This window comes from Centropristis striata, chromosome 5 (assembly GCF_030273125.1).
Source record: "Centropristis striata isolate RG_2023a ecotype Rhode Island chromosome 5, C.striata_1.0, whole genome shotgun sequence".
NCBI classification, from domain to species: domain Eukaryota; kingdom Metazoa; phylum Chordata; class Actinopteri; order Perciformes; family Serranidae; genus Centropristis; species Centropristis striata.
Genome location: NC_081521.1, coordinates 30,313,204 through 30,323,002, shown reverse-complemented (window position 1 = coordinate 30,323,002; position 9,799 = coordinate 30,313,204). Strand labels below are relative to the sequence as shown.

General features: G+C 41.3%; 1 protein-coding gene across 2 annotated transcripts; it reads left to right on the top strand.

Moving 5' to 3' along the window:
* Positions 1-1,940: 1,940 nt before the first annotated feature.
* Positions 1,941-9,304, top strand: sall4 (spalt-like transcription factor 4). Of its 2 annotated transcripts, none has more exons than XM_059333794.1 (4): positions 1,941-2,135; positions 4,422-6,860; positions 6,955-7,259; positions 7,343-9,304. In XM_059333794.1, the coding sequence occupies exons 1-4, from the start codon at positions 2,069-2,071 to the stop codon at positions 7,775-7,777; spliced, it is 3,246 nt and encodes a 1,081-aa protein (XP_059189777.1). In that variant the 5' UTR covers positions 1,941-2,068; the 3' UTR covers positions 7,778-9,304. The 2 variants fall into 2 exon arrangements, with proteins under 2 accessions (XP_059189777.1, XP_059189778.1); XM_059333795.1 differs by lacking the exon at positions 1,941-2,135 and adding an exon at positions 2,291-2,442.
* Positions 9,305-9,799: the final 495 nt, after the last annotated feature.

Below are 9,799 nucleotides of genomic sequence, written 5' to 3'. Positions count from 1 at the left end.
GAACATATATAAAATTATAACAGTGGTTCCAAATCTTTTGAAAATCAACATACAGTGTATCCTGTGTTCTCACTGAACATGTCAGGATCTTTACCCTGAAAGATATAATAGAAGTCATTGGAGATTTAAGTGTTATCAGAAGATGTAATGTGGAGTTATTGATTAGCTGATAATCAACTCTGCTTATTCCTGTCTAAACCAATTTTGTCATTATAGAGGTCACAATACAAATGAAGGTTTCCGCTTGTCTTAAGTGCTCTTCAGTAATGTGTCTTTAACTTCCTGCAGTGATGTTGTCACAACAACAATTCCCATGAGGTGAATTTTAATGTGAAGAATGTTCCTTTTGATTAATTTACTAAGAACACAACTTTTTCACAGTGTAACACTTTGCCACAAATTATCATTTTGTCTCACGTTACAATATATTTATAGAAACCTTGTGACAAATTCAGCCTCAACAATAAATACTGCATGACTGAAACTACCAGTTGCACCGTTTATTCTTGTTTGTATTAACCTGAATGTACATAGCAGTTAAGATCTCTGTCTGTAATACTAAACAATATATTTTGGAGCAGCATCACAAGTCACTAGTTTTAAATTTAATCAACAACTTCCATTCACAATAACAACCAGAAGAAAGAAGCATGTATGGGTCTCTTTGCATGAGTTATAATTCATCTGCTGTTGTTCATGTAATAGTCTTGTCATATTTGGTACTATTTTTTGTTATGTCTTTTCTAAATCTACATCATAAATATGTCAGCCTAAAAATAGATGTGCAAACAAAGTTAATGTGTGTGCACTCTCCACCACTGCACATTCCTGCTTGAACTTTTGACTGTATTTGGAAACTTTTAGATGAACATTTATACCCTTACTACAAATAAACAGCAATCCCATGATATCTGTTCGAGGAATATCCAAACAAATCCATAAATGCCCCCAAGGGATGAGAACATGTAGGGATATCATATATATGTGCATGTGTGTGTACATATAAACAGAAGATTACTATAAACTGACTTATCTGTACCACGGATGCACCACATTCACCATAAAGACCATCATAAATATTTTTAAAACATATTTCTTTCTATTTTTATATTTCCTATTGTGGTTCTTTACATTTTATTATAGGCCTATCTATTGACTTGTGGACCCTGTTTATTGCTGCGCTCCAATAACCAGGACATATTTTTTGTATCTGCAAACCTACTTGGCATAGAACAGTTTCTGATTATTTCTGATTTCAGTGATGCTGTAAGAGAATAAAGACATATAAATTGATTAAATTATGTTAGTTTTGATTATGAGTCCCTGCAGAAAGCACTGTACTTACACAAGATTATAAACTGTGTGCATGACTTTGATAGAGATCTAATGGATAAATCAAATAAATACTACAAGGTAAATCTATCTATCTATCTATCTATCTATCTATCTATCTATCTATCTATCTATCTATCTGTCTATCTATCTATCTATCTATCTATCTATCTATCTATCTTGAAATATGATGTTACTGTTGCATCCCTGCAGAAAAAAAACTGTACACATACAATATTAGACACTGTGTGTCTGAATTTGACAGGGATCTAATGGAGAAATCAAATAAATACTACAAAGTAAGTAAGGTTAAAAGCTCCGGGTATATAAACATTATAACATCCAATCATATAATGTGTTTCTGACTGATGTTTTTGTCGCTTCTGTCTCTCTGTGACAATATTTTTTTTTCCAGGACCAAGGGAGAGAGCGATGAGTTGGGTGTTATTAACCCTGCCTCTATCCTGCAGTCCATCCACTCGCATGGCTCCTCCCGCCCCCTCCTGGCACTCCGCTCCGCTCATCAATAGGGAGCACATTTGAATAATGTGCGAGCACTTGGACTGGAGCCAATCAGCTGTCAGAGGCCCGTGATAAATCGCAATGCATTATTGATAATAATAATTACGTTGACATGCGCATTTCTACTTGAGGGGCTAATTTCCCAAGCCCTAAGAATTTGTTGAAGAAGGAGAAGGAAAATTGTTGGCAACTCTTTGCTCCTGATGGTTGCACCATGTCGAGGCGCAAGCAAGCCAAACCGCAGCACATCAACTCCGACGAGCCCGGGTCGTTAGAAAATGGTAAGTTTAGGCATCATGAGGAGAGTTGCTTATCCGAAAACTTAACATGTAGCTCGGCCATGCCATGTTGCAAACTATCGACATTTTATCTCAAAGTTGAAGGCTTCCTTTTTCTTTCTTTTTTTGCATCATTCTCCTCGCACTTTGACCTGTTGCTGTTCGTTTGAATTGAGCATGAGTAACAAAACTTCGCCTTAGTCATGGGAAGCGACGCATTCAGAAATGTTTTTTTAACACAATACAGGTGTTCCGCGAGGAGCGTTTTAACATGAAACACTGTAATATTTCACTTTGTTCACAGACACAGGTAAAACGATGAAGTGGTGTGTTATTTTTTTAAACTTTGTGTGTTTTTAATTGACCAATTTGACCTTAAATCGGCTACTTGTCGAGTAGTTTCGAGGGCAAAATTAAAGTCGGCGATTCTGTTTGAACTTTTTTGGCTTCATTGAAGCGTTTGTTGCTGCCTGTAGAATTTGAGATGTATTGTAGGGTTACTTAGGGAGTTGTGGATAAGTTGTGACCGCCTAAGCTGGTCAAGATGTATTTTAATGTGTAGAATTTCAGTTTTATATAATTCTAACCTTACTAGTAATTTATCATGAAACGTCACTTTCAATTGCTGGCAAATATTAGTGCGTAGCGTACTTCCAAACTTTAACTGGATTTAGATGATTGTTAAAGTTGATTGTAAAATGAATTATCCAAATGTTATACTTTGCTTGGATGTTTGCTGTGATGTAATCTTTACATTTGGATATTAATATTTGGTGGAATTCGTGCGCCAACATTGAGGTTTTAAACAAAGGTACATAAAAACAGTATGAAATGTGACTCTGGGGTAAGCTGACCTAAAGGCAATAAATCCCCCAGTTTAATGCATGACTGTTTCCTTTCGTACATATGTGGAGAGGTGGGGGATGGAGCAGTGGCCTTTTTTTGTGGATACTGGGTGGGGGTGCGTTTTGGTGTTGCCATATGCAAGTTCCCGTAGCTGCTGGCGAGGACCTCACCTTATAATTAGGAGACTGTGTGAACACGATGTTTGGAGAATCGCCGCAGTGCATTCTGACCTGTAACCACAGTCATTTGATTAAATATGTCAAACTATGACAACCAAACCGACCTATGTATTGAATGTTTAGCCTGACCTCGTGTTATGTACCCACCAAAGGTGATCAGATACAGGTCATGTGCCGTCAAGTGGTAGTCCTTTTACTTAATAATCGACATTTTTTTATTTGACTGGAAAGGGTAGTAGTTAAATATTTAGTCGCACCTGATGTGTACTGTTCCTGTTGGTTAATTGCATTATGATAAGAGTAGCTGTACTATAGTGCATTAATGTGCGTGTGGCAGAGCTCTGTGTACTGGTTCCTCATAGATCGGAGTGTAATGTAGTTTGCAACTTTTTTTGTAACACTGCTTGAATGCCTCCTGGTGAGCAATTAACAAGTCCAACAGTTTCCTTGGGCAAATGCAAACAGGTGGTCTACCCCCTTTCTCTGAGGCATTAGCATTTAACAATACACCCAGTTGTGAAATGGCCTATTGGTTAGCAGACAAATTAAAATGCTTACTTGGAGCACTTATCAGGCTTTCACAGGCTGTGAAAATGCTTGAAGGTAATCAACGTTAGATTACTCCTTTTTTCTTTTTTAGCCCATGTTTGCATAGTAAATTCAATCTTTTTTTCCTGCTTACTTTATTTTATACCAACTGGGACATTAAATTCAGTTTTAATGCTACATGTGGAACCTAAATTCACATTTTACTGGATTTAATGTTGGTACTGGTCACATGTTTTGCCCCATATGTTGCACAGAAACTGATCTGATTTTTAGCAAGTACTTGGAGGACTATTTCAGACACATACTCATTTAATGCCCAGTGCTCTTTGTCTTTCTGGACATTGTTCTGGGTAATGTTAAAGGTAGATGATTGCCCTCTGCTGGCCCTGTAGGCAAATTCAGAGTCCTGAACTGCCTAGTGCAAGGACCTCCAGGTAGGGGACTAAAGGAAAGTAATATCTTACAAGAATTTCAAATGAATATAACAAACTAAAGCATCTACAATTTTAAGTAAGTGCCATAAAGTTAAAATAAAAAGCTTTTGTGCTTGAAAGACTTTATACTTTATACTTTAAACATAAGAAACCATGTTTTTGTAAAAGTATGTTGGTAAAGTCTATGTTTTATCATACTATACATTTTTATTAATTTGGTCAGCTATTTAAAAACTATTTGAAAAGCAATAATTTAATCCTGTATTATCTTCTTGTTTTAGGGATTGTTCGAGATGATCCAGCGGATGAGATTGGAAATGAAGTGAAGAGAGTCCGGATGGAGGAGACCAGGGTCTGCAACAAGTGCTGTGCCGAATTCTTTGATGAAGCAGAATTTCTTGAGCATGAAAAGAATTGCACTAAAAGTCAGCAAGTGGTCATCATGAGAGATGGAGATGGCAACGAAGTGCCTGAGGATTATTCACAAGGCTCTCCAGACGGCCTCATGAGCGACCACGATGAAAGCCAGTCCAGCAGTCATTCCCTATCAAATGCCAATGCAGACCATCTGGAAAGAACAGAGGAAGAATCCAGCATGAATGCAGAGGATTTGGGACAGCATGATCAGATGGACATGCCTGGCAGCCCTGAGATGACTTTCCATCCCTCACAGAAAATGCAAGACACAAATGTAACTCTTGAAACAATGGCAGACACTAAAGTGGCTGTCTCCCAACATTATTCCAACAGTCCATCTCTGATCTCCTCACAGGAAGCCATACAGGCCATCCCGATAATCCTGGAGCAGTTAGTGTGCCTCCAGCAACAGCAGCTACAGCAAATCCAGCTCACAGAACAGATTCGAATCCAAGTAGCCATGATGACTCCACAGGGTCTACAGGCATCAGTGGGGGCAGCGATGGACCCACTGAAAGCCCTTGGTGCACATCTCTCACAACAGCTGTCTGCTGCAGCGGCTCTGATAGGAAAAAGAACCGGCAGTCAGAGCCTCTCTCTGGAGACAATGAAGCAAGGTAAACTACCTCTGCCCACTGCCATCCCTACCTCTCTGCCTGGAGGACTGGGGTCTTTGACTTCTAAAACAGACATTTTGAAGGGCATTCCAGACCTGGCAGGCCGTTTACCAGCACAGATGCCACAGTCTCCAGGTGTCATGAATTTCACAGGCAACTTCAATGGTATCGAGTCCTCCAAAAAAGTGAAGACAAAAATGGTGAACCCTCCACCTGAGGTAAAGACTGGTGACTCGTTCTACAAGCACAAGTGTAAGTACTGTGGAAAGACCTTCGGCAACGACAGTGCTCTCCAGATTCACTTGCGCTCTCACACCGGTGAGAGGCCCTTTAAGTGTAACATTTGTGGAAACCGCTTCACAACCAAAGGAAACCTAAAAGTGCATTTCCAGCGGCATAAAGACAAGTATCCCAACATCGGCATGAACCCACATCCTGTGCCAGAGCACCTTGACAACATCCCTACCAGCAGCGGTATTCCTTTTGGCATGTCTGTGCCCATGGACGACTCAAATTTGACCGACATTAAGCCTGTGCTAGGTCATCCGGCTGCTGGCTTCCACCCGTCACCTGTACCAGGATTCAAGACAACATTTGACAGCTTAGCAGGGGACCCGTTTCCCCAGAGACCCTCCCCATCAACAAGTGATAGCTCCCCCTCTGTTTCCTCCAATGTGTTTGGCCAAGAGACGGGAGTGGATCCCAATCAGAAGGATGCTAAAGAATTGCACGGAGCACTGCATCATATGAACGGTAATGCCCTCATAGGAGACCAAAGCTCTGGAACAGCAAAACTTCAGCAGATGGTGGATGGCCTGGAAAAGAGGACCAATGACCCCAACGAGTGTGTAATCTGCCACAGGGTGCTCAGTTGCCAGAGCTCGCTCAAAATGCATTACCGAACACACACCGGCGAGAGGCCCTACAAGTGCAAAATCTGCGGCCGTGCCTTCTCCACCAAGGGGAACCTTAAGGCCCATTACGGAGTGCACAGAGCCAACACTCCTCTTAAAATGCAGCACTCGTGTCCCATCTGCCAGAAGAAGTTCACCAACGCCGTGGTTCTGCAGCAGCACATTCGTATGCACATGGGTGGGCAGATCCCCAACACCCCAATGCCAGAGAACCAGTTTGAAGCAGCAGAAGCAATGGAGTCACCTTTTTCAGAGGAGAAGTCTATGGATACCAATGGCTTTGAAGCAAGCATGGAGGAACACGAGCCAGAGCTGAACTCCCTGAAGACAAATGAGGCCGCTGATCCTCTCCCACCTGCCTCTGAGGAGCAACTGCAGAAGCAAGCAGCTCCTGCCGTGTTTTCCAGCCTTGATGTTTTGAAGAATCTCACCTCTGCTCTTGCACTGAAACGACAGAGTAGCACCGCTTCGGAAAGTGAGGGAACGTCCAGAGAATCCCTGTCGGCTCCCAAAGAGCAGGAATATCAGAATGGCCGCAGTCCTGCCATTTCTGACTCTGCCATGTCATTTCATTCCTCTTCTCCACTAAACAACACGAGTAGCAGCAAGTCTCCTGAGTCTGCTATTAATGAATTCGCCCAGAGCCTGCCCAAACCAGAGTCCGATGGTGGTGCTGAGCCAAGTGGAGCCCTCGACCTCACAGCTTCAAGCAGCTTCACCCCCAAAGCGATCAAAGAAGAGCCTGGCATGCCGTTCACAAATGGAGACTATGGTGAGTTTATCACAAAAAGTATTTAATCTAATGTATCTTAGAGCTGGTCATGGTGGATGCTTAGATCTAACTTTTATGTTTGTCATTTAAACAGTTCCTGGTAACATGCCTTTTATGAGGATGCCATCAAGTCTGGCAAGTCTGGAGATGAAGCTTCCTCTGGAGAATCCCTTGGGCCCGCATGGTTTGTTCAGCTCCCATATGCCTCAGGGAACAGCAATGGCCTCCTCCATCTCATCTGCACCGCGACGATCAACCAAACAGCACGTGTGTCACACCTGCGGCAAGAACTTTTCTTCTGCCAGTGCCTTGCAGATCCACGAGCGCACTCATACAGGGGAGAAGCCATTTGCCTGCAACATCTGTGGCCGAGCTTTCACCACCAAGGGAAATCTAAAGGTAAGTCATTGTTGTCTTATAAGTTGGATATAATATCAAATATTCTGATAGGATTGTAATTAACTTTTTCTCTCCTTTTTCAGGTGCATATTGGCACTCACATGTGGAACAACACGTCACGGCGTGGTCAGCGTCTGTCCCTGGATAACCCCATGGCGCTGATGGCAATGAGCTCTGAGGCCAAGATGATGCCCGAGATGATGCAGGCCCCCAAAGAGCTGGGTGCTCCACCAATTAACTTTGACCAGTCTCTGTGGAACCAGTATGCTGCTGCCTTTAGTGGGGGTCTGACCATGAAGACCAACGAAATTTCTGTCATCCAGGGCGGTGGCGTCCCACTGCCCGGCAGCCCCGCCGGAGGGCCTATGATCGGCTCCACCGGAGGCCTCATGAAGATGGACGGATCCCACTCTGGCTTGCCTGCCACCATGGCTGAAATTGAGAAGAACAGCTCAGACAGCGTGCCAAAGTCACAGTTCCCACATTTCATGGAGGAGGGTAAAATTGCAGTTAATTAGGCTTTTCTAGCCTCTGCCAATCTACCACCTGAACTCAGTTATTTGAATGTCTCCTTTTTGAATGAGGTACAATCAATATTCCCTGTAGAATCTGCTTAGATTGGTTGAATTTTTCCAGTAACTCCATTCCAACTCTCTTCCCCCTCCTCATCTTGAACGATCCTCAAGTGTTATTTTTAGTTCAAACTGATATAACTACTGTAGCTGTATTTTATTTTATATAAATATATATGCGGGTATTTTTTTCCTGTGACTTTTGTTTTGTTTTGCTGTCTATCCAGAAGTTTGAATGTATAATTTACTTGAAACTGCTTAAATTCGGACTGTCTCCTTGATACTTTTGAAGGATTTTTGACTTTAATAGGAAGTTTCAGGGCATGACTTTTTAAGGACACAGCGTCTCAATGTTCAGAAATAATGGTGTAGTTAACTGTATGTATCTAGAATGACTACTTTCCCTCCTACTGTGTGCCATAGGTTTTATGACATTGTACATTTTTTGTAGTGGTAAATGTCATTAGCGTGTCTCAATTTGAAGGGGCTCTTGGTCAGACCGACAGATTATTCCAGTGTCTTGTTCATTAATTCAAGGTTCAACAATGGCGACATCAGTTTTAGATAACGTAGATTACAAAATAGGCTTTCATCATTGTTGCATTGGTGCTACGATACAGTAGGGGATGACTCGAACCTTTTGCAAAGTGCCTAACATGATTGTACAAAGTGGCTGTTGTCTTTCACTGCACCATTAGTTTGTTATGAAGGCTCTGTTAGACTGATAAATTAGTGGGATGTACCGTGTAACATTGTATTTAATATTTTCATCAGTTTAAGAAAGTCAACCCCCCCCCCCCGCAACATATTCCACTTGTCAATCTGCAGATTCAAAATTGGTTGGCTGAGCTCTGAAGGCTTTTATATGCTCAATGTTCTCATGCCTGCACTTTATTTCAGGTTTTTACTTACATTTACATGTTATACTTTTCACAGCTTTTATTGTGATGGCTGAATGGGTAAAGGGCAAATCAACAATTTTGTCAACTTCACCTTACTGTTAGTTTTTGTGTGAAACAAACATTAAGAGCAATCGTCAGACTTTTTTGTTTTTCTAGGTTATCGTATCAACTTGTAGCATCATTAATTTATTTATAATCCACAAACTGCTTGAGGTTAGGGGGTAAGTTCTACCTCGTTTAGATTTTAGTTGTCCTCCACGCCCCCTACCCTTCAACGCAACGCTCTGTACATTTTCCGATACATTCTCGATTATATGATAAGATTTTCATTCTCAACCTGCTGAGTTCAACAGTAATGAATGTACCACTGGACACTTTACACAACTCAGAATGGTCAGAGTACTTTGTAGGCCCCTGCTGTACATTCCTTATCGATATGCATTTGCCAAGTTGTGCCTTTCTTTAGCAAACCATGTCAAAACTGCTTTCAAGTTGGTCTCTACAGTTAATGTGATGTTGAGCCAGTTTGGCCTGTTTACAATGTAAATGTTTTTGTTTTTCAAATGTTTCCTACACCTAAATATTTTCTGATTTTGAAAAATAAAATCAGGGTGACTTTTTCAATATATTTCCTGTCATTCCTTCACTGGAGACACTGTTGCCAAACTTATTTGAGCTGATACCTGAGGAAGAAATCAGTTCCTGACTCCATGCTGTTGGCTGGAAATTTAATAGTGTAACTCTAGACACTGAAATGCACCCTACTCCTACGCTAATTTCTACGCCAGCATGGGCAAGTTTTAAATGTACAGAAAAATAAAATCCCTAATTTACATCAGTTCACCTTCAGGCGACTCAAGTATTTTTATGACCAGTAGCCATTAATCCCCTGCCATTTTGCATCCCCAACGTACAACAATTTGCATCCACCACTGATGCTTGCTCTCCAATCCTGTGCCCTTGTTCCATCTTAGATCAACTATACAATGACCTCTTTTACGATTTTGAAATAATACAATACAATACTAAAATATTATTGCAGTTTAGTAAGAATAAACCCCTAGGC

Bases quoted from the DNA above. Each gene is read 5' to 3' on its own strand.
- sall4 (XM_059333794.1), top strand. From the start codon at position 2,069: ATGTCGAGGCGCAAGCAAGCCAAACCGCAGCACATCAACTCCGACGAG. The intron at 6,861-6,954 runs GTGAGTTTATCA...TCATTTAAACAG, and splicing joins GTTCACAAATGGAGACTATG to TTCCTGGTAACATGCCTTTT. The intron at 7,260-7,342 runs GTAAGTCATTGT...CTCCTTTTTCAG, and splicing joins CCACCAAGGGAAATCTAAAG to GTGCATATTGGCACTCACAT.